The sequence below is a fragment of the Diabrotica virgifera genome, chromosome 8, assembly GCF_917563875.1.
Source record: "Diabrotica virgifera virgifera chromosome 8, PGI_DIABVI_V3a".
NCBI lineage: Eukaryota > Metazoa > Arthropoda > Insecta > Coleoptera > Chrysomelidae > Diabrotica > Diabrotica virgifera.
Window position 1 is genome coordinate 61,086,285 of NC_065450.1, and position 26,144 is coordinate 61,112,428.

The 26,144-nt window shown below is 34.2% G+C and overlaps 1 protein-coding gene across 2 annotated transcripts in view; it reads right to left on the minus strand.

The window, feature by feature from the left end:
• Nucleotides 1-8,258: 8,258 nt before the first annotated feature.
• Nucleotides 8,259-26,144, minus strand: part of LOC126890391 (uncharacterized) — a 28,966-nt gene continuing 11,080 nt past the window's right edge. The window contains exons 3-6 of one of the 2 annotated variants that reach the window (XM_050659286.1): nt 25,380-25,515; nt 21,167-21,297; nt 14,439-14,659; nt 8,259-8,379 (exon numbers count right to left, since the gene is read on the minus strand). In XM_050659286.1, the coding sequence (XP_050515243.1) occupies nt 14,480-14,659; nt 21,167-21,297; nt 25,380-25,515 (447 nt within the window). In that variant the 3' untranslated portion in view covers nt 8,259-8,379; nt 14,439-14,479. Of the gene's footprint in view, nt 8,380-14,434; nt 14,660-21,166; nt 21,298-25,379; nt 25,516-26,144 lie in introns of both variants that reach the window. The other variant, XM_050659287.1, reaches the window with a different exon arrangement.

Sequence of the window (26,144 nt, forward strand, 5' to 3'; positions counted from 1 at the left end):
ATGCAATAATGTTCACATTTTTGAACTGTCAATATTTTTATTTTATCATCTGTTGTTTAAAAAAAATACAGTTGATAAGATACCCTCAGTTGAGGAGAAAGGATTAATAATAAACGTTTTTTTATTCGGTCAATGGTTTGAGCATTGTCAGTTAAATAGTAACCTGTGGCCCTACTTTTACACGCATACCTATTGTGGCAAATGTATCATATTTTTCAAAATTTTGGAATGCATTTAAATCGTAGAACAATTTTAACTTTTGATTTTAATACAGATTTTAACTCTACAAGTATTCTCTCATGACTTTTGATGTAAAATAATTAGGGAAGCATTGAGTTTCCTATGGCCCTTTTTACGATTCACCACCCGGTATAAGATAAAATGTGTACTATTTGTCTAATTATTTCATAATAACACAAATAATACACATATATACACAATAACACACATTCAATGATCGAAAATCATTTAAAAATACGGGAATGTAAACTCTTGTGACGTAAAGTCAAAAATATAAGTCTCCCCACCACCGTCGGACAAGACAACCGTAATAAAGTCTATTAACCGTGGGCCATCGGAAGGTTAATATCAATCAACGCATTTGAAAGGTTATTCAATTCTCTAGTCAGTAATATAGACATTAACAAATTATTTATACAGGGTGTCATATATGACGGATGTGCCTTTTGATACAGTATTTCTCATGATCATCTTTCAGTGCGTCACAGTTTTTCGATTTTTTTCTAACGCATTAAATTGGATGTGACAGAAAAAAAGGCACGTCGGTGATTACATTTCGTCGGTGACATTTTTATAACATTTATTCTAGTTATTCTAGTTGTCGATTGATGGCGCCATAATAAAAAAATATTTTTTTTTAATTAGATAATAATATTACAAATATAATCTGTATAATTTATAAGACTATACAAATCAAAGAAAATACCATTTTATAAATGAAAGAAACACATTTGATTTGTTTTTATTCCAAATTGAAAATAAAATGTGACAACTGTCAGATTTAACTAAAATGTCATGTTAGAATAAATGTCATAAATGTGTATTATCACGGACTTACCCTTTTTCCTATCATTTGTTACGCACTGAAAAATGATCATGAAAAGGACAATAGTTCTGTAATAGGGCTTTTCATTCACAGTCATTTGTTTCGAGCTTCTGTCATATGTCGTATAATCCGTGTATATTAATATTATACACAGATTATACAACATTTGACAGAAGCTCGAAACAAATGACAATCGATGAAAAGCCCTATTTATAATGATTCAAGGCCTTTTTCACAATGACAGCAGTTCATGAGCGTATTGATCGTTGGCATTCCAGGTAGCAATTTTGTTATTATTACTCTAATTTATTTAACAATCTGTTCCATTAGGAAGAAACAGTTAAAGTTATGACTTTCTAAGGCTATGACATGTAGGTAAGAATTCCAATGAAAACTTTCCTTTCTAAATTATCAACAAATTTATAGATAGTACTACTAGTAAAGTAAAGTAACACTTAAAATAGTTCTAATTTATCTAAAATCTATTTGGTAAGTCAGTTGGTTTATAACGCTTAAGTCTGCGAACTTCACCCTCCGTGTTTAATAATTCACTCGCTAAATCATTTGGATGCACACTAAGTCTTTCTTCATAGTTTTCACTGTATTTGCTGATTTCTTCTTTGATGCTGGGTACTTTCAGGTCTCTCTCTATTATTGCGTTGGGGACGTACCATGGGGCGTTTACTATGGTTCTTAAGAGGAAACAGTAGCGATCAACAGGTAGCGAAAACGCGTTCCAAGATTGCGGCTGTAATTTTGAATATTTTTTCGAGATATTTGGCACACGTATTCGTAATATAATAAAGAATGGCAGTACAGAGCCCAATTTGAAAAATATATTGATATGTGGAAATTGCTCTGTAATTAAATACAATATTAAAATAACGAGCCTGTATATACCGCCATTAAGAAGAACAAAAAATACACTTTCTTCAAATAAACTTTTTTTATCCGATGTCTAGATTTTGTGTCATTTTGGAACTAGTAATGAAATAAAAAATTTTAGTAGTTCCAAAATGACACAAAATCTAGGCATGCATCGGATAAAAAAGTTTATTTGAAGAAAGTATATTTTTTTGTTCTTCTTAATGGCGGTACAGGCTCGTTTTTTTAATATTGTATTTAATTACAGAGTAATTTCCACATATCAATATATTTTTCAAATTGGGCTCTGTACCGCCATTCTTTTTTATATTATGAATCTTCTTCTTCTTCAAATGCAAATCCACTAATGGATGTTGGCGATCACATTTTCCATTAGCTCTCTGTTTCTTGCAATGTGTATCAGAGATTGTATGTCGTTAATCCCTGTCCACTGCCTTATGTTTCGGAGCCAGGACATTTTCTTGCGTCCTATTCCTCTCTTGCCTTCAATTTTACCCTGGATTATAAGTTGAAGGAACTGGTATTTTTCGTTTCGCATGATGTGACCCAAATACGCCGTTTTTCTTTTCTTGATGTTTTCGAAAAGCTGACGTTCTTGGTTGATTCTTTTAAGGACATCCACATTTGTGACTTTCGCCGTCCATGGTATCTTTAGGATACGGCGATAAAGCCACATTTCGAAGGCTTCTAATCTGTTTATATCCCTCGTTTTGAGTGTCCAGCCCTATGCCATATAGCAGCACCGACCACATGTAGCATTTAGTAAACCTTAGTCTCAGTGTAAGGTCGAACTCTGAGCAGCTCAGTACCTTCCTGAATTTTACGAAAGCTTGTCGAGCTTGCTCAATGCGACATTTTACTTCCCTGTCCGATGCCCAGTCTTCAAAAAGCCACGTTCCTAGGTATTTGAATTTGCTCACTCTCTCAATGGACTTAGTATTCAGTGTTATGGTGGAGTTTTCAAATGCATCCAAGTTTCTGGAGATGATCATGAATTTGGTCTTTTTAGTATTAATCTCTAATCCCATTCGCTTACTGTATTCTCCGATTATAGTGACAAGTTGTTGAAGATCTGCTATGTTGTCGCAAATTAAGACAGCATCATCAGCATATCGTATGTTTTTGATTAATACTCCATTCACTTTGATTCCCATCTCTGCATCTTCCAAAGATTCTTGAAATATGGCTTCCTAATAAATGTTAAATAAAAGAGGGGAAAGCACACATCCCTGCCGAACACCCCTTCTTATATGTATGGATTTGGATATAGAATTTTCTATTTTTAATTGTGCTGCCTGATACCAGTACAAGTTTTCAATGCATCTTATGTCTTTTTGGTCTATATCAAGCTTCTTGAGGACCTGCATTAACTTGTGATGTTGGACACGATCAAACGCTTTCTCGTAGTCTAGAAAGCACAGGAATACGTCCTTCCAATGATCGTAACAATTTTGGACCAACACCTGTGTTGCTACTATTGCTTCTCTTGTTCCCAAACCTTGCCTAAACCCAAACTGAGAATCACTGATGTCCCATTCACATTTTTTGTATAATCTTTGATGTAGTATTTTTAAGAATATTTTTAAAGTGTGACTCATCAGGCTAATGAGTCTGTGATCCTCACATCTTTTTGCATTGACTTTTTTGGGTAGGGGAATAAATGTAGAGACCAACCACTGCTGAGGATAGCAACCAGTTTCATAAATAAAATTAAATATTTTATGTAGTGCTGAAATTACCCTTTCATCTAGTAGTTTGAGTATTTCTGAAGGGATTTCATCAGGTCCAGATGCCTTATTGTTTTTTGAATATAATATTGCCTTTTCTATTTCCTCTTTAGTAATTGAAGGGCCAGTCAGCTGGTCGTCTGTATAAACTTCACTCATGGGTCTTTCGTCATGAAAGAGCTCCTGAATATAGTTTTCCCATATATGAATTTTCTCTTTTTCACCTAGCACTACCTGGTTATCCTGATTAACTATAATAGTTGGTCTTCGTTTTCTGTATATTCCAGCAGTCCCTTAAGCTTTTTATGTAAATTCCGATCGTCGTGCTGTCGTTGTAAATGTTCTAGATCGATACATTGTTGCTTAAGCCATTCATTTTTTGCTATTCTTATCTTTGCTTTTATTTGATTGTTAATGTTTTTATACATATTGCTGCCATCTGGGTCATTCTTGTGTCGTCGTCGTTCGTCCATTAGTAATAGTATTTCTTCTGTCATCCATTTTTGCTTCTTGTTCTTTGGTTTGTACCCCAAGTTGCTTTTCATGATGTCTGTTACAGCACTTGTAATCGTATTCCATGTTGGTGTTAGATCTTCGGTAATGTTTGTCGTCAATATTTGAATTTGTGTGTTTATTTCAGTACTTATTTCTGCTTGTATCATTGGATCTTTCAGTTTATCCAATGCGATCTGTTGTTGAGTTTCAGGCTTGTTTTTGCATGAAAGAGCGATCTTTATGACGGCCACTAATAGTACATGGTCAGAAGGCACATCTGCTCCAGGATATGTGCAAGCTCTTTTGACAGTTGTGTTGAATCTACCGTTAATGAGAATGAAGTCTATCTGATTTCTTATTATGTTCTGAGCTCTATCGGCTGGAGATTTCCAAGTATAAAGGCGACGGGGGTGGAGTTGGAACCATGTGTTGGTAACTCTCATGTTTTCTTCCTGACAAAATTGTACAAGTCGGTCACCCCTTTCGTTCCTTGTTCCAAGACCATAAGGTCCAACTACGTCTTCAAAGCTGCCTTTCCCTATTTTGGAATTAAAATCTCCCATAATTATGTTAACATCATGTTTCTTTGTCAATTTAAGCAATTCTTTGATTTCACTATAAAAGTTTTCCACCTCTTCATCTGCTGCATCTGCAGTTGGTGCATAGACCTGTATAATGTTGAGATTATTTGGCTTCGCTTTAAGTTTTACCAAGGCTGTGCGGTCGGAATATGGTACAAACTCTGTGACAGCTCTCATCAATTTTTTACTTATCATAATCCCGACGCCTTTTCTATGATCGCGGTCGTCATTGCCTGAGTAAAGGAATGTTCCGCTCTCTGTGGTGCATTTACCGGATCCAGGCCACCAGGTTTCTGAGATCCCCAGGATATCTAGATCGATTCTGCACATTTCTTGAGTAAGGTTAGCCAGCTTCCCGGCTTCAAATAAGCTGCGTGTATTCCAGGTGCCTATCTTTAATGTCTTTCTTAAGTTTTCTCGTACATTTCTAACATTCAAGACCGTTCCCCCGGAGATCCGATTGGGGAACCATTTATACCTCCGGATATTTTTGAGTTGAATGTATTCATGTGATTCTCTTGGGAAAAAATAATGAAGGTGGTATCCCGTTGCCTTCCTTCATGCCACTTCCAGGCTTAGTTTTCAGCCGCCCACTATGGAACAGACGCCGTTTGCAACCGCCCATTCTGGGTACAGACGTTGCTATTTTCACCATATCTGGCTACCCTCACTTAGTTTAGCCTGCAGACCAATGCAGTTGCCCAGGGTGTGGCACGTGGAGCCATAAGTGAGAGTTGGGTGTCTTATGAGGACCAGTTATCAAGAACCATCTCCCGTCTATGACGCTCGATGTGGTCGTTCCGATTAAAGGTACTACCTCTATAACACAACCCTACACCCCTATATTATGAATACGTGTGCCAAATAACCCGAAAAAATATTTAAAATTACAGCCGCAATCTTGGAACGCATTTTTGCTACCTGTTGATCGCTACTGTTTCCTCTTAATACCTTATTTTGAAAACGTTGTATGATTTCCAAGTTAGAGTTGATGCTGAGCCCCATAGCTGTATGCAATATGGGTTTAAGTATGGCTTTGTATACCACTAATTTATTTTCAATTGACAGTCTTGAATGTCAGCCCAGTACATTTGTTGAAGTTTGAGTCCAAGTTGCTTTCCTTTGGTGAAGATGTGTTTTCTTTCTCCATATTAGTCTTTTACCTAGATGTATGCCCAGGTATTTGGTTGTATCTACTTGTACTAATTGTTTGTTGTTTATGTATACTGGTGGACAGCTCTCTCTTCGCATGGTAAATGTCATGTGGGTCGATTTTGTTTCATTAGCTTTTAGTTTTTATTTTTTTAACCATTTTTCTACTTTATTTAAGTGGGCTTGTAAGCGGAGGTATTTGTTGTATTGGTCTTTTCATTTTCCGTGTAGAGTGTAGCACGCCATAGAGAATAATCTGTTGCTTCCGTAGGTGTTAGTTTTTCGAGGTATTCTAGTACGTTCTGATTCCTTATTGTGTGTAGTAGCCTTTTTAATTCACACGCTGCTCTGTTCAAATTCCTTTAATTGATTTCAGTTCTATGGTTTTGCCATTTTTTACGAAGTCTTCGTTTCTCTATGATTTTTTCTTTTACAATAATTGGATTATCACCTTTGAATTTATTATCGGCAACATTGGGAGTTGCGTGTCAGGTTGCTGTTTGAATTCCTTTTGTTAGATTTGCGACGGCTTCATCAATTTTCTGTGGTGTCTTGAGTGGAACGTTTAGTTCAATATTTTCATCAAGTTTTGTCGGAATAGTTCCCATTTGGTCTTTAGGTTGCATAATTGTGGTTATTGATTGGTATTTTCTTATTACTTTTGCACGTAACGTCAATATTATAGGAGAATGATCTGATGAAAGATCATATCTGCTTTCAATTTTTATGTAGTTTGGATTATTACCTTTAACGATGAAGAAGTCGATAGCATCTGGTATTTTCGCAGGATAGGACGACCAGTAAGTGGGCTCTCCTGTTGCTTTTATGCTTAAATTGTTACCTGTGATTGTGGTCATTAATTATCTGCCTTTAGTGTTTGTAAGTCGAGATCCCCAATGTGTATTCTTGGCATTGTATTCACCTCCACTTATAAATTTGTTTCCGAGTGTTCTTATATAGTTAGTATATTGTTCTTTTTTGTTGTTGTGTCTAGGTGGGCAATATGCTGCTGATAGAACCAAAGTAGCTGTGCTGAACCAAAGTAGCTGTGCTACTTTCTATTGCTACACTGGTTGCTAGTAGGTAATCTTTTTGATAACTTTTAATTCATAATGGTTTATACTTCTATGAATTATAACTGCTGTTCCTCCATGAGCTGTATTATCTGGATGGTTTGTGTCGTAGATGTTATATTTAGGTATTTTGAGATAGTTTTTATTGGTAAAATGTGTTTCTGCGACTAGAAATACATCGATGTTATTGCCGATGATGTAAGCTTTAATTTCATGAGCATGTAGACTCAGACCATTGGCGTTCCACTGTACTATCTTTAACAATTGAGTATCCATTAAAAAATTTTTGAAACAAGCGTTGTGATCAGATTTATGATCGTTCCCATTTGGGTTATTAGATCTCTTATCATAATTTTTAGTTCCGTGAGATCATTTGATTGAGATTGTTGGATATTGGTTGCTCCGTTAGGGTTACGTTTTGCATTGTAACAACTTGTGCATATTATGTATTATCTGCGGTTACTGCGCGTGTACTATTAGTTGTGGTCACTGTGTTTTTCTGCCGCATTCTGGGTATAACTTTTGTTGTAATTCTTTGTGTATTATGCATCCTCTATAGTTTACTAGATGGTTTTCTAGTCGGTTTACGCATTTGACTGTGTTGTCTTTTATATTTCTAGGACATTCAGATGTTTGGTGAGAACATTTTGACATTTGACGGACATTTGACGCATCTGTATTCTCTTTGACAGAAGTTTTTTGTATGTCCGTTACCTTTGACATCGCATACATTGTGGTATTGTTCTTCTAGAGATTGGCGGTTCAAATATTACGCTTATACTCATGAAGAGTGTGATGTTGTATATATCTTTGTTATTTTCTTTGACCTTTAAGTCTACGAAGAACATTGGTAATGGTTTTTTGTCTTGTTTTGTTTCACATTCCATATCTGGATAACTTCATGACCGAGGTCTTCTACGTTGTTTTTAATATCCTCAATGTTTCTTGAGTGGTGGAGGTTCTTAAATACAACTCTAAAACTTTTGTCCTGTTTTGGTTTGTATGTATGAAATTCTATTTTCTTCTCTTGTAGTGCTTTTGTGATTTTACTATACACTTCTCCTGTATTAGGTTGTAGTTTTATTTGTTTTTCTCCAAAGGCTTTCAATATATACTGGTAGCTGTAAAGGTAGTTATTGTTGAATGAATTAATTGTCCGTTACAATTTGTGCGGTTACGAACTGTCGTGCCACGAAATGTCATATAAAACCCAAATAAGCTCCTAAATTGAATTTCTGCTTTATACTTGAAAATAACACAAGGGAAAACAAACTCCAAATTTTCCTATGTAATTTACTAATATTATTAAATACATAAATGTTTAAAAGAGTAGGTAGGTACCCATAATAATTTTTGAAAGGGATATGTTGCCATACTCATATTGATTGTTATTGGACTTCCTGAAAAATAGTAACATCATTAATTACAATTTCAAAATCAACAATTTGGTTTCAGTGTAATTATAAACATATATATAACTTTTATATAAGACAAACGAAACAAAGGGAAAACAAGCAATTGGACTTCGTGAGTTATAGGTTTTCACCAAGTGCCCAATGTGACTGGAAGTAAAACCGGAAGTCCATATTTGAACTCTTCATGTAACTTTACGTCGATTGTTATATTATTTCAATAATTTTAAGTAATTTTTGTCAAACTTCCGGTAGTAACTTTTTAACCGGAGACGGCATCAAAACTGTAACTGAATATTCGACCTCGACTTTTCAATACGTGATGATTGATATAGCACATGTATCATACTTCATACTATTTCTGCGACTTTAATTTCGCACTTCCAGTTACACCTTTTTAATCGAAAGTGATATAGAAACCGGAAGTATGCATTTATTCTCGTCTTGCCAAGGCACGTCGAGTATTATATCTCTAATACATTTCGGCGACTTTAAAACAGTACTTCCGTTTACAACTCTAGAACCGGAAGGTTAAATTTCCCACCTTTAATACTATTCTTGGGTTCTATTTTCTCACTCAACGCCTCATTTGTAATTATATCGGTTCTAATAACGTAGGAGTTCTATTCGCGGACCGTCAGATAAGCATGAAACCGGAAGTATATATTTATTTTCGTCGTGATAAGGCGCGTCAAATAATATATCGTTTGTACGCGGCTTTAAAATAGTACTTCCGGTTGCAACTCAAATTTATCACTTATAATCTTATTCTTGGGTTATAAGCTTTCATTAGTCACCTCACTTATCATTCTACCTGGTCTAACGACAGAGACGCTGTATTTAGAGACTGACATACCTACATATATGGATAATTTATTTTCAGACATGGATAATTCGTTTAGGTTGCTGTAGCTCAGCGTTTCCCAAACTTATTTTTACGTGGCCCGGTTATTATTTTGCTTATCCTTTGTGACCCACGTCTTTAGTGTAGTTTTATATATTTGATTAAAGAATCGTTTGCTCAAACAAAAATGTAATAAAACAAAATAAAAATCAAATACTTTATTAATGAGAAGTATACAGTTGTTTCTGGATAACTAAACATATCACTTTTGGAGGAAAAGGTGTTAATTTTATCCTCAAGTCCGGTTTGACCTCAAAACGGTTCTTATAATTAGTTTTGAGGAAAATCGGTGTTGAAAATTCTGTCTCACACTTATAGGTCGTAACAAAAGGAATTAGAAACTTTATCGCTTTTTCTGCTAAAACTGGGTACTCCTGGTGGCAAGACAGACAAAAATCTTCTTCTTCTTCTTCTCGTTGTCCTTATGCCCTATAAGAGCGTCGGACTTTGGTATCACCTATCCATCTTTTACCCATTTCTTCCACGCCTTCCGGTCTCCTGCCATTTCCTTCATCTGTTGCACTGTTTTCCCTCTCTTTGTCCCGATTTCCTCGACTTGCTCCATCCACCCCTTTCTAGGTCTGCCCCTTCTTCTTTTCCCCTGTCTTTTGGCATCTGTCACCTTCTTTACTAGTCTGTTCTCGTTCATCCTAGTTATATGTCCAAACCAATTCAGTTTTCTTTTTTCAATTTTTTTTTCTATTGGTTCCTGGCTTAGCACGTTTCTGATGTTTTCGTTCCTTTCCCTGTCCATCTTCGTCTTTCCAGCTATTTTTCTCAGATGCTTCATTTCTGCTGCATTTATGGCACTTTCATGTCTCTTATTTGTGACCCATGTCTCGCTTGCATATAGAAGAGTTGGTGCTGTGATTGTATTATATACATGTATTTTTGTTTCCTGGCTGATTTCCCGTTTTCCCAGTATCGTATTATTAATCGCATAGTATATTTTCGTAGCTTTCTTTGTCCTATTTGCAATTTCTAGGTCTAGCTTTCCGTCATTTGATATTATCGTTCCCAGGTACTCGTAGGCCGTCACCCTCTCCAATTCTTGTCCTCTACAGAACACTCGTGTTTCACCTCCAATCTCATGCTCCTGCTGACCTATTTTCATCGTCTTGCATTTGCTGATGTTTATTTCTAATTTCATTTTCTCTATTTCCTCAGTCCATACATCAATTAGTCGTTGCATCTTTCTCGGGTTGTCTGCTATGAGAACGACGTCGTCCGCATACAGTAATCCTTCTATCATAACGCGTATACGCTCTGAGCTTCGCTGGTGTCGCTCCTGGCGGATTACTAATTCAACTTTCACTGGTAATTTTTAAATTTATTATTTAATTGTTATCGCTTAATATTTACTACGCAAAATAGTAATTAAATTGTAATCGATTTTTTTAAGATTTTGCTAATCATTTTGACGTTCTATTGATAAAATATGAATTTCTTACCATAGAAAAAAGTGTTGTGTGATTTGGTAGAATGCGATCTTACCCTTCAAAAAATATGTCACGTATTTCAGCACCTGGAAAATTGGAAGGATACTACAAATCTGGCCTCCACATAAGTGGTCTATAGCTTCGACATGATAGGTGTGAAATTTTAAACGTTCTTGCTGTTGATTGGATAGGAAGGGTAGCGTTATCTAGCCTCCACGCTAGGTACACCATAGCCTCCATACGGTACTTCCAATATTTAATATTATTTTATTCAAGTGGACAATAAAGGTAAAACACAAACAACTTTTGTTTCTTAATTATTTATTTATACAATAATGTGACATTTTACATAGAAATATGAGTATTTAATTTCGATTAAATATATGTTTACTTGTTGAATTTATCGGCTGCACACAACAGCTGATCGGCCATTAGACCCAACAACAAAACGCGAAATAAAATGTGTATTTTAAAACTGTTGGATAAACAGTACCTACAATCAGAAAAACTTACCTTTAAAAAGGTACTCGATTATGAAATAACAAAAATATCAAAAAACACGACTGAATATCAGCTTTTTATGGTGACACAAACACAAACACCAAACACATCACATAACCGACCATATAAAATAAGTGAACGACAACGAACGAACGAACACGAACACAGATTACAGATTCACAGATAGCGCAGGATTTGTCAAAAGTCATGTTCCACCAATCACAATGCCGACATCAGCGCCTCTGACTAAACGGAAGGAAAATAAATACGATTACATGCTTTTTATTAGAGTTAGCGGGGCATGTTTCTTACTTCAGATACTTTCACAATTATCGTGTAGATGGCGCAGATTAATTTATAAGTACATATTACGGTACATTAAAAAAAACTTAAATTCAGCATTTAAAACGTAAGTATATTTAAGGTAAAAATATATACCACAGCTTTGACCAACTAATATTTATTATAATTAATGTTTTTAATTTTAATTTTAAATTAATCACTTTGACATTTATGTCAAATTTCCGGTAAACGTTTACAGACTTGCCACTACTGGCGCTCGCGAATTTGTAAATATCCCCTCTACGTACGAGCTCACAGCGTATACGCTCTGAGCTTCGCTGGTGTCGCTCCTGGCGGATTACTAATTCAACTTTCACTGGTAATTTTTAAATTTATTATATAATTGTTATCGCTTAATATTTACAATGCAAAATAGTAATTAAATTGTAATCGATTTTTTTAAGATTTTGCTAATCATTTTGACGTTCTATTGATAAAATATGAATTTCTTACTTCGGATACTTTCACAATTATCGTGTAGATGGCGCGGATTAATTTATAAGTACATATTACGGAACATTAAAAAAACTTAAATTGAGCATTTAAAACGTAAGTATATTTAAGGTAAAAATATATACCACAGCTTTGACCAACTAATATTTATTATAATTAATGTTTTTAATTTTAATTTTAAATTAATCACTTTGACGTTTATGTCAAATTTCCGATAAACGTTTACAGACTTGCCACTACTGGCGCTCGCGAATTTGTAAATATCCCCTCTACGTACGAGCTCACAGCGTATAACAAACGTTTGTTATTTGTAGAAAATGAAAGCATATACAAAATAGACCAAGAAGGATCTGTTTTTAAAACAGATAACTTTTAAAGTTAGGTGATAATTTCGTTAATAATAATTGACTTATGCTTCTTCTTAAATACATTCTTCTCAAAAAAATAAAATATTTAAAAATTTCAAAAAATTTCGTTTTTTTTTCTACTTATTTTGCTTATAACTTTAAAACGATTCATTTTGGAACAAAGTCGTTTTGAAATAAAACAAAGATAATTAAATTTTCTATCAGATACGATTGCTTAAAATGTCTTGATTTAACACCCTTGCTGCAAAATAGCAATAAGTATAAAATAAGGGGGCAAAACAAGCCTGTTATTATTCAATGTTTTTCCATCACTTAGGTTACACTTGGAACCTTCCTAATTCCTTTAGAAAATTTTTGTAATGTACTGAAACCATCCACCAAATTTCATTAAAATTGACGTACTAGATTTTGCATAATAATTTTGCAATCTAAATTTTTTTAAAAATTAAAATTTTTGTAAAACCTTGCACAACAAAAACTAGAACATTATAAAAATTTGTCAATTTTTTTACATATAAAAAAGTACTCCACCTATCTAATGCACTTTACAGAATTGAAATCGGATCATTTAAGCAGCCTCAGCAATTTTTTAAGTTTTAAACAATTTTTTGGTTTATAAACAAATTAGTGCTGTGTCCAGGAGGGGGTGCTACGGGCTCCTTTATTTAGATGGACTTATTAAAGTTTTTTTTATGTATTTTGACCGGTAGATCACGAATTTTTTGGGTAACAGTTGATCCGGATATCGATAAGATTTTTATAAACAAAGAACTTGAGGAATTACATAACTTTGATTTTTCGCAACATAATACATTTTTTTGCATTTCTCGGATTATTCTAAGCAATAAATGTTCCTACAAGCTTTTTCGTAGAATGCATAGTTTTCGAGATAAACGCGGTGGAACATTCAAAAATCGAAAAATTGCAATTTTTGAACGAGAATAACGTTTGATTAAAAAATAAAATAGCAATTCTGCTGACAGAATTTGAAAGTTTAAGTCAAATTATACCGGTTTTAATTATTTGCGTTGCTAAAAATTAATTTTTTTATTATTAAACAAAGCTATTTGTTTATAAGCCAAAAAATTGTTCATAACTTTAAAACATTCCTGAGGCCCCCTAAATAATTCGATTTTAATTCTGTAGTGTATTAGATAGGTAGAGCACCTCTTTATATGTAAAAAAATTAGCCAACTTCTAAATGGTCTACTTTTTGTTCAAAAAAATTTTAAAAAATTTGAACTTTTTTAAAAACATTTATATTGCAAATTTATTATGCAAAATCTATTGGTCGATTTCAATGAAATTTGGTAGACCATTAAAGTAAGTTATAAAAAAATTTTAGACGAATTACTAAGGTTCTAAGTGCCACCAAAGTGGTTAAGAAGCATTGAATAACAATAGGCGTATTTTGCCCCCCCTATTTTGTATTTATTGCTATATTGCAGAAAACGTAATACCTCAAGACATTTTTGACCAGTCGTATATCATACAAAATTCAATTATCTTTATTTTACTTCTGTACGACTTTGTTCCAAAACGAACCGTTTTAAAGTTATAAGCAAAGAAAGCAGAAAAGAATCGATGTTTTTCGAAATTTTTAAATATTTTAATTTTTTTATTAATGTTCCGGGCATATTTGAGAAGGAGCATAAGTCAATTATTATTACTGAAGGTGTTACCTAACTTTATCTGCAAAAATCCGAATGCTACATCTCACATCTAAAAATACACGTTTTTTTGCAGATTAGTTCTGGTCTAAAATAAGTGATTGATGTGATCTTTCATGGGTATTCTATCATTTTTCTGGTTGTATACTTTGTTTTACGTTTAGAATAACGTTACGCTTACGGAGATCAGTTTTGCCAAAACTCTCGCGCACGGGTGGATACTCGACTGCCGATATACGATTCACTCTAGTCAGTAAGGCGTGGCATCGGCGCGCATATATCTTTCATAAGAAATACATGGGGCTATCTTTTCAATGTTCTATTCTTAACATGAAACGCTGTATAGATATAATTTGATGAAATTACTTACCACATGTCATTGGATATAGTCATCAAACTGTCCTACGCTTACTAAAAGCTTTTCAATATAACCGTTTTTTGAGCGTTATAAACGCCATCTACTTCAACAACACAAGTTAGGTTGGCCTTACCATCTACGAACGAAACTCCATTCGTCCATTTTAGGTAAGCGATAAAACGGTTCGGATCTTTATTATTTTTGGTGGCTGGTTGAGACTCCTCACTAGAAACCTTAAAATATGACAGAATTTTTGAAAGTCCTTTAATGGTTCTTAAATTAGTTTTTATTAATGCACAGTCAAAGATAGGAAATAAGTAGTAAAATAAATAAAAATTAAATTAAGTTGGATAAAATAAATGTATTTATCGCCAACCGTCGCGTCGCTAAAGTCATTCATTATTGTACGCAGTAGCCCTCATTTGCGGCAGTAAAGTTACTGTACTGAAATTGCAATATTGTACTGAAAGAATAAATTTACTTTAACAGCCGCGATTAATCGAAATTGAATCTAAGTGGCCGATGACAGTAATCGATTATTTATTTGAGTTAATTTACAATTTATTTACTTTATTTATTAAAAATATTGTACAAAATTTACGACATTGTTAAATAAATTTATGTCTAAGTGAAATTCTGTAGTATTGTGTAATTATATTTATATATAAAATAAATCAAAACTTTACCGATTTAGTAATAATTATTCAATATCGATAACTTTTTTTTTTTATTTAAACAATATAAATACACCTAATCTACAAGATTAATCAGTATTTTTTCTTTAACCTAATTTCCCTAAAAAATGTTTGTAAACTAGATGTCACCTGGTCCATCCTAGCTTTTTTTTTACATGAAATGTCCACTTCTTTGTTGTGGCTACACAGCACAGCACTGACTCTGCTTTTCACTAATTGCTCACGTATTTGTTGTGGCTACAATACAATGCACAACACTAACTAAGCCCGGCACAACTCCACACATTACACGAGCTCGAACGGTTTAGTCCTCTTGAGCCTTCGCATCTGGGGTTCGTTGACAAGAAGCTGAAGTGCTTCATGGTTGGGATGCTTATGGAGCCTGTCTTCATGTCTCCTGGCGACTTTCTTAATTTCATTTGGAATAGATTCGATTTTAAGATCTCTACGCAAATCGTCGTTCCGAACATACCAAGGAGCACATACAATATTCCTTAATATTCGGTTCTGGAGCGTTTCTAAATTTCGGTAATTACTTTTTTTGGTACAGCCCCATAATTGTAGGCCATAGGTCCACACCGGTTTCAATATCTGTTTGTAAATTAGTACTTTGTTCTGGATGGAAAGTTGAGAGTACCTACCTATTAGCCAATACATATTTTTGTACTTTATCTTCATCTGTTCAGTTTTCTTTTTAACGTGCTCCTTCCATTTTAGTTTGACGTCGAGATTTAAACCCAGGTATTTCGCTGTTTTTTTTATTAGGAACAACGTTGTTGTTTAGGATAATTGGAAGATTATTGATTTTCTTGTTAGTAAAGTTAATATGAACTGACTTCTGTTCATTAAACTTTATACGCCATTTTTTGGACCAGCCTTCTATGCCATTAATTGCATTTTGTAAGTTAATCGTAGATTCCTCTATAGTTGCTCCTATTGTCATGACTGCTGTATCATCAGCAAATGTGGCCAGTTGGATGTTTTCCCTCTCCGCAATGTCAGATGTGTACAAAAGGTATAGTATTAGTCAAAGAACGCTACCTTGTGGAACCCCTGCATTTATTTGCTTTAACTCAGAGTACTCGTTTTCCATTTTAACTCTAAATGTTCGCTGGTGTAGGTATGACTTCAATATTTCAACGAGTTGCATAGGAAATATTTTTTTAAGCTTCATTAACAGACCGTCGTGCCATACTTTGTCAAATGCTTTTGCGATATCCAGGAATACTGCCGAACAAATTTTGTCCCCTTCCAGTGCTTTTTCTATTTCAGTTACTATTAGATGGATCTGGTCAATTGTGGAGTGTTTATCACGAAATCCAAATTGATGAGTTGGAATAATATTTTTTTGTTCAATTATATGGTTCATTCTTCGTAGTAGTAATTTTTCAAACACCTTTGAGATTATGGATAGTAAGGAGATTGGCCTGTATGGTGTTAATTCATGGTTATCTTGTCCTACTTTTGGTATCATTATAACCTCTGCAGTTTTCCAAAGGATGGGAACATATCTAAGCCTAAAGGATGCATTTATTAGTGTAGTAAGCTTTACTATGACTTTTCTAGGTAATTTTTTTAGTATCTTACCATTGATCAGGTCAAACCCAGGCGCTTTTTTTGTATTGATGTTTTTGATTAATTTTTGGACTTCTTTTGTAGTAGTCAGTTGTATGTTAACAGAATCAAAAGCTACTGGTTCATCGTCTACATGAGTTTGCCCAGGGTTTGGCTGAAATATATTTTCTAAATAATCAGCGAACGCATCCACTTTCTCTTTGGGATTTCTTGCCCATGTTCTGTTTTCTTTTCGTAGAGGAAGTACATGCTGAACTGGCTTATTTATCTTTTTGGCTGCCTTCCAAAGGGAGTAATCGGTGCATTCATCATCAGTTAGTTCTCTCAGGTACTTATTGAATGATTCGTTTTTAATTTTTGAGATTCCCCTTTACAGCTGTTGTGTGAGCCTATTAAGCTTATTTTTATTTTCTGTAATTCGAGTTCTTTGCCATATCTTCCGAGCCTTTCTTTTTTCCTGTATCAAGTCTCTAATTTCTTTGGGCTAATTGTTTCCTACTGTTTTTCTTTGGATTATAGGTGTGTTGTTCCACGCTGCCTGCTGGATGTTTATCATAAATAGCTCGGTTTATTGTTCCAATTGTTCTGTCGTTTGAATAAATCCATTGAACTCAATTTTCTCATTAATTTCTGATTGGAAGTTTACCCAGTCCGTAAACTTATTGGTCAACGCGGGTTTCATTTCAGTGGTAACAATTTGCTCACTAATTGTTAGTAGAATTGGAGAGTGGTCAGATATAAGCTCCTCTACATCCTCTACTTTTATAAAATTTGTTGCTACACCTCTGGATATGAAAAAATCTAGGAGGTCTGGGATTCTGTTTGCATCACTTCACCAGTAAGTGGGTTTCCCAGTAGAGTGCCATCTACAATTGTGTCCGGTCACAACATGCTGCAATTCTTTACCTTTAGGTGTTGAGAGTCTGGAGCCCCAACAGGTATTTTTTGCACTAAAGTCTGCGCCAATTATGTATTTTTCACCCAAGGTTGACAAGAAGTTAGCATATCGATAACTGTCGATTAAAAATCGAAAGCGGCCATCATGCAAAAGTCATCTGTCATCACAGTCATAAATTTTTATTACGTCTAAAATTTAAAAAATTCTTTAATAGTAAATTGTAAGTAACTGTTAGAAACAATGTCAAATTGTTGGCGATGAAATTTTGTATGCACCACGTCAGTAAAGACTCTTTATCGAACTCGTCTGTTATTCGCCTCGTTCGCTATGATCGCTGTGTTCATAATATTATTATCAGACTCGTTCGATAAAGAGTAACTTTACTGACTTCGTACATAAATACATGCATTACGAAGAAAACAATTGCCATTGCGAAAGACCCAATTAGATGCAAGCTTGTGGTAGAGGGGAAACCCATAGAAGAGCTAAACAGTTCAAATATCTAGGTGTATAGTTATCAAGTTATCATGACCCAGGCAGAGACCTAAGAGGACAAATTAACAAGGCCGCTGTCTTGTCCGGATGTTTGAGAAATGTGGCCTGGAATAACCTATATTTGAGAATGGACAGCAAAGTTAGAATTTATAAAACTTGCATCAGACCTGTTATGACCTATGACATTGAATCAAGAGAAGACACCAATAAAACCAAAAGCATGCTACGAACAGCCGAAACGAAGACACTAAGAGCAATAGCAGGGATGACAAGAAGGAATAGAACACGAAACAACATAATCAGGGAACAATGTGGCGTGCAAGATGTAGTCAGATGGGACAGGCAAAGACGAAGAGAATGGTTCAGTCATGTAAAAAGAATGGAGGAGCACAGACTACCAAGAATTGCTCTATAAGGAAAACCAGCAGGCAAGCGTCCACCGGGGAGACCACCAAAAAGATGGAGAGATAGCTGGCAGTCTACCTCTCAAGAAATACTTCAACGTCGAAATTAACAGATCGACAGATCTACAACAAGTATAAGAAGAAGAAGAAGGTAGATATGTAAATAACTATTATTTTGCTAAAAAATTAAATTTTACCGTAATTTACAGCCTTGTCTATACATTCATATTTAGGGTTCTATGGTCCATTTTTTAAATAGGAAGAGTGATTTAAACAAACTGGCGAAAAATAAAGCCTACTGATTGGCCGAAATAAAGCCGAATTCACACAGAAGTAATATCTGTCAAAGTTTGTCTAAAAAGTCATTATTAACAACTATTGAGTTATCGATTTTTGCCGCGTTAGTATTTTTGATCTTTTCGTGGGTTTTCTTGACAATTTTAATGTAACCGTAATGGTAGGGGAGCCCAAACGGGGATTTTTGCAGTAACTCGAGCACGTCAGATTATCATAGGGAGAGAACCGTGGTAACCTGCAGATGTACCTCTACCATATATTGGCTCTAAACACAAACCTTAGAAAAACTCGAAATCGTCAGATAAAGATAAGGTAAGTTAAGTACATGCAAAACAGTGTATATTTCAAAAATCTGACGATTTGAGCGGGGCGTAAGGAAATGGGCGAGTCCCAAAAGTTTCACAAGAAAAAATCGAATATTTCGCGAAATGAATGACAGATCGAAAAACTAAAAAATAAATGCTCAATATTTTTCAAAAATCTATCGAATGATACCAAACACGACTTCCCACGGGGAGAGGTGGGGGGTAAACCTTATATTTTAAATACTAATCCCGCGATATTTCGCGAAATGAACATCAGATCGAAGAACTGAAAAATACACTTATTTAATATTTTCGAAAAATGTATCGAATGGCACTAAACACGACCCCCAATGGAGGTGGAGTGGTGGGTTACTTTAAAATCTTAAATGGGGGCCCCCATTTTTATTGCAGACTTGGATTCCTTACGTAAAAAGAAGTAACATATTCGAGTCATTTTTTCGAGTTATGGATAGATGGCGCTATAATCTAAAAAACGATTGTTGGAAACGGAAAATTAAATTAAAGATGGAAAGTCCTCACTAAAATGGAAAATTTTAATTAACTTTTTTTGGTTTTAGGACCTACTCTTCACAACCCAATAGGCCCATTAACGCTCGAATGACTGCAGACTTAGCATACTTTGCTCCCCTACCATTATACATTCCCTTATTGTATAATATCGGACAAAAAATTTTTCAGAAAAACAATCCAGGTTCAATCATCAAGAAAGAAACTTTCGGTGGCAATATAATTTCGTGCCAGAAATATAATTCAACACCCGCGTGCATAAAATTATAACTACATAAACTTAAAACTTTTTGTGAAAAATTAAGTATGTCACCTAGAAAGTTTTTATTGGTAAACTTACAAAGACCAAACTTACAGCATCTGTATAAACATGAAAATAATATTTTGCATCTTAATATATCCTAATAAACTGTACAGTCAGAAATAAAACCATGTTAACTGTAGCTGGTGAATCCTATCTCCAAATAAAATATGCTTGTGATTAAATACATAGAAAGTTTTAAGAAACAACTATTCTACTTGTTCATGTAGTATTGATCTTCCCTTTATACTGTTAGTGTTAGTTTTGTAATTTTGACTGTATTTTTAATCTCTCTTCTGCTTCTTTGCCGAATCAGAATTATCCGACGTTGGCGTCACTATTAAGAAGGCTTCTCGATCATCTACAATATCGAATAATTGTCCTGCATGTGATATCTGAGTCCGTTCACGAAAAGGTATCAGGCTTATATCGTAGTGGTCAAGTCCTGCTGCCCGCAGGCAATCGAAAGTTGTATCCGCAGGCAATCGAAGAGTTCTGTACTCGGTCGAATGCCTTCTCGAAGTCGATGAAAACACTTTGGTTCGGAACTCACAACTGTAAGAGGAAGCGCATACAATATATTGCCGCTTTATTACCTAGACCATTGACCTAGACCTAAATCCAAATTGCTTATTACCCAATCTACTTTCGTACAGAAAGAATACTTGGTTTTGTATAATTCATAAAAGTATCTTAAATTCTATCACTTATCACACTGACTAGCATAAAATCGCAACATTTGGTGGTCCTGCTTTTCTAATGGTAATGTTATAAACAATGATTCCAACCAATCAAAACAAAAAGACCTATACAAGATCTTAGGAATGTGACACTCAGCCAATTGCAACTTCTTCAGTATGTACTAGATTTCCTTCTAGACCCGAATTTATATTACAAAATCTAACGTTTTTTCTCTGTATTGTAAATTATAATGTAATACAAAATCTCATCATCTTTATCATCATAAGTGGCTCGATAATTCGTTGTGGATTTTGGCCTTCTCGCAAAAAAGTCGCCCTCCTGTCGATTCCTGGCAACTTCCCTCCATATTCTGACCCCTAGAATCTCTAGGTCCTCTTCCACATCAATAATCCATCTTCTTCGTGGTCGTCCCCTACTTCTTGTGCCCTCTGGTTTTGAAAATATTTTAACAAAATTTACACTAGCAAAATTGGTCCAGTGTCAATAACATTGTAGTTGATACACAATAATCAAAATAAAAAAAAATTGCAAATTCTTTACCTGTTCTCCATTTAAAAGCCATGTAAATTTTGGGGTAACTTGAGATGCAGGACTAACACATACTCCAAACAACTTATCCGTACTACGAAGGGGAGATGTACCTTCTAGGAGAATATCACCTTTTAATTCGTCTAAAATAAGATAATATATTATAACAAAGCTTTTCATGAAACATTATTGTAATAAATATATTTCTTAAACAGGATATAATGCAAAAGTTAGATTTATACTAAATGTTATAATATTTAACAAATATTATATTGTCTAGTAAATAAATTAATGTTCAGGACTATCACTTGGTGCATTATGAAGTACTCCTAGTACAAGATCTCCGTTGAAGCTCTTGGATACAAACTATGCTTTAACGTTAGAATTCGGCATTAAACTTATTTTAAAAATAAAGTCTAAAAACAGTGATATTATAGATACAGTAGTTTACGATCTATATCTATAATATATATTTTAGTCCAGTCTGGTTAGACTAATAACAGGCCTAACCTTGCATTAGGAGCTGCCCCAAATTTTATTTTTCTAATCTTTAAGGGAGGTCAATAGTAGTGTAAATTTAAAATCTCGACTGAATTCCGCCGTTACGTTAGTCGCCATCTTGGTTTTAAACGAGAACTGTTTTTGCTCAATATCTCCGCCATCGTATAAATCAACATGTAAATGCACCCAGAAGATATGGCATCATGTTTTAAAATTATAATTAAGGAATATTTATCCCCATAACTCGGAAAATATCGACCGCACGAAAAAAATGATATTAAACTAAATTATAGAAATTCACATTTTCAACAATTTCAGTTTCTACACTTTTTGTCGAAAAGTTGAAAATGGCGGAGATATTGAGCAAAAACGGTTCTCGTTTAAAATCAAGATGGCGGCTAACGCAACGGTGGAATTCAGTCAAGATTTTAAATTTATACTACTATTGACCCTTCCCCTAAAGATTAGAAAAATAAAATTTGGGGCAGCTCGCAATGCAAGGTCAAATGCTATTCCGACTGGGCTACTATTATTTTAGTTGTTTACGATATATTTATTCAGAACTTAACAAGCACATTTTGGCAGAAGAAAAAATCACCCTGTTTAGTACAATCATATGGAAATACATGATTCACTCCATGATGTGTCCTGTTCCAATAATCTATCTGTTTCTTCTATTAATCTCCAAAATATTAAAGCAAACACTCATAGCTTTCCTAAATATGATGAACTATCAGCACCATTAAGGAACACTACATTTAATCACCATATTTGTTAACCATTTCCAAATTATTTATAGGTTTATACTGACGCTTCAAAAGACATAAACGGCATGGAAGCTACAATTTGGTTACCGCAATAGAAATACTCCAATGTAATCATGGAAGCAGATCCTCCATACATTCTGAAGAACTGGTAGGAATTCTAGAAGCTTTGAGTTGCATAACATCATTAAACGTTAAGCAGGACATTGTTGTTTTTTCGGATAACAAAAGCGGAATAGTAAAACTCTCTCATTTCCGGCCTAATGAAAATCTAAACTATTTAATGATGGATATAATACCACATTGGAGATATAACTAAGAAAGAGAAAACTGTTCAAATTTCTTGGATTAAACCTCATTGTGGAATTGTTAATAGCGAAATAGTCGATAAACTAGCTAAATTATGCACTTCAGGAGAGTAAATATCAACATGTAAATGCACCCAGAACATATGGCATCATGTTTTAAAATTATAATTAAAAATATTTGGCAATCTAACTATAATCAGTCACAAAAAGATTGTTTTATAGGCAGTTAGAACAAAATGTTCCAGTCAGAAAAATATTTTTAATATAACAATTTGTACTAAAATCTTCTAGTATAAAAAAGAGCAAAATGCTTACAATCTAAGTTTACTTATAAGACACCAGAACAGAAATAAACTAACTGACCCAATTGAAGCCGGCAATGGGATAAGACAGGGGATTACTTGAGTCCTGTATTATTCAACCTGATCATGGACGAAATAATAAAAAAAGTAAGAACTAAAATAATCTGCTATGCTGACGATCCAATACTAATCTTTTAAAGTGAAGATGATTTACAACGTATGCTGCACCAATTTATCATAACCGCCAGAAAATTTAACATGTTAATTGCCCCAAAAAAGACAAAATGCATGGTTATAGCAGCAGATTCAATAAGATGTAAATTGGAGCTGGAAGGTCAGATATTAGAACAAGTGATGGAGTTGAAATACCTAGGCATCAAACTATCTAGCTGCGGAAGGCTCGAAACAGAAGTGGAAGATCAAGTGAATAGAGCAAACAGAGCCACAGGTTGTGTGAATGACACAATATAGAGAAGTAAACTACTACTACTATCGGTTTACAGCGTTGTCCCACGCCTTCCGACTCCTAACCGCCATTCTTCTCTGTTTATCCATAGACCTGGAGGGATTTCTCTTTCCTCTAGTTCTTTTTCAATATTTCCTCTTTCTAGCTTCTTCTCGGCCTTCGTCTCTGTCTTCACCCTTGTGGTGTTTATGCGAAAATCTGCTTAGGGATCCTGTCACCTGGCATTCTCTGTACATGGCCGTATCATACTAGTTGTTTTGTTTTTATGTCATCAATTATTGTATGTGTGACTCCCATCATTTCTCGTATTCTCTTATTTGGTATCCGATCTCTTCTTGATTTGCATGCTGCTCTTCTCCAGAAGTCCAAATAGAAGTAAATATCCAGAAATATAAATATCGGAAAAGAAATGAAAGGCAGAATTTACACAACAGTCACAACATTTACACAGAGAGGACAAAAAATTGCTCGAAACAGCGGAGATCAAAACCCTTAGAAAAATCGATGGTAAGACTCTATGGGACAGAGCTAAAGTACAGATATACGATGGAGATGCAAGTTGGATAACATTAATAACTGGATAAGAAACAGAAGAATAGAATGGAATGTCCACATAATAAGCCGAATGATAACAAATAAAGTAGTCAGGATAGCGAGAGATGATTCTCCAATAGGAAGACGATCAATGGGAACACCACGTAAAGGATGGAACTACAACTTACTAGAGGCATATTGAAACAAGAATGTGTGTGTACTTTGTACGCACGTAAGAAGTTATACTTCTACTACATATTATCTGATTTTTAAGACAATACCAAAAATTAAAAAAAAAATAAAAGAATAAAACGCACACAAACACATTGAAAAATGCCACAAAGAAAAAATGATTTCTGAACGATAATAATTGTTGGCAAAAATTTTAAATACGCATTTTCTTAAAAAATATATATAACAAATATACTTACAATCATAACATGCATAAAAAAAATAAAAAAATAAAACTTGCATCGGGAATTGAACCCGTGAATTTCGTGGCGCTTTGATTCGTAATCGAAGCGTAGACTCACTCGTCCAATCCCACATTATTTATCATGTGGAAAAATGCGGTAACTGAACGTTTTACTGTTTGACAGTTGTTTTGAAAATTAAATTATGTAGTTTAAATTTTGTGGAAGAAAATATAAAAATATAACAAAACAGTAAGAAAACAATATATTAGATGAAGATTGGTAGAACTTTTGTTGGTAATCAAATTAAGTATGTAAATAAAAGCATTACATACCTACTAGATAAATAAATCTACGCCAAAAAATCATAATTTAAAAATAAAAATCGAACCTAATTTGGGATTTCTCTCTAAAATCCGCATTCTTGAGAAAATAAATGTATGTATTTCAACCTAATCCAAATGTATAATTACAATATGATTATAATAAAACTACTTACCAAATTAGAATCAGTTTTCCTTGTCCAAAATAGTCCGAAAGTCCAAAAATATAGGTATATGAAAACTATTTAAAAAGGCAGTATAACTATTAACTAACTTTTGTTTGTTGTTTCTTTTCACACAAATTTTAAAACGCAACAACCATAAATAATCTAACTACAGCTGTGCCACAGCCGCCATATTGAATAATTTTTGACATGTCATTTGAACATCCAATCAGAACAAAGTTATAATGCGCATGCGCCCGGTCGCTAGGTTTTACCATATAAAAATTCACCCTCTATCGCCGGTAAAGAAGTATAACTTCAAAAATAGAAAGTGTCATGTCTATATAAAAAAAGAAGAAGAAGAAGAACAGAAATATTTCTAATCGTGTAGCAACGACCAAACTTTCCAACAAGGTATCTGTGGAGGAGTTAATAATATGAAAAACTTACCCATTACATACATTTCTTTCGAATCCTTAGCAGTCACGGTGCTTGGTGTCGTCCAACTGGCCTCACAGGTATAGTTTCCTGTAAGTTCCTTTTGCAAATTACTTAACACTACCTTTTTATCTGAGCTTTCTTCTACCTGAAGATAATAAAGAAAATCAAAACATAAAGATAGTTGTGAAAAAAATAAGGAAGACTATCTCGCAGATTTCGTTACAAAAAATGTATTTCATCTTGAACATCTTCAAGAACGAGTCAAATTGATTTTAATTTGTAGCTATACGAAGCAGTAATATGTTTAAGTAGGTATACCAGTAAACGAGGTACAAAATCCTAAATTGAAAGAGTTTTCAGAAACATTTTTAAACTAAAAGATACCTCCCCAAAGTACTTTACGAAAAAAATATATATTTACATGTACGTATGTACTTATAAAGTTGTAATTATAAAACTCATATAAATTCTCAAATTCTGAACATTGTTGTGGACAAAAACGACAGATGTTCGTGGTCACTATATTTAGAACTTATTAGGTGATTTTACTAATCAAAAAGGATTGCCAATTTATTTTACTCAGTACGACTGAGTAAGACAACAAATGATCAACAGCTTGTTGGATTTATTTATGTAAGCTTGATGGCTTTTTTTCCTACAGATATTATATATCTGCTATTATATATGCTACAGATACTATAATAGTACTGACTGATAAAGTTCCTCTTTTGGTCACAGATGCGGCAGCCCTACATGAATAAAGCAGGGGCAAAA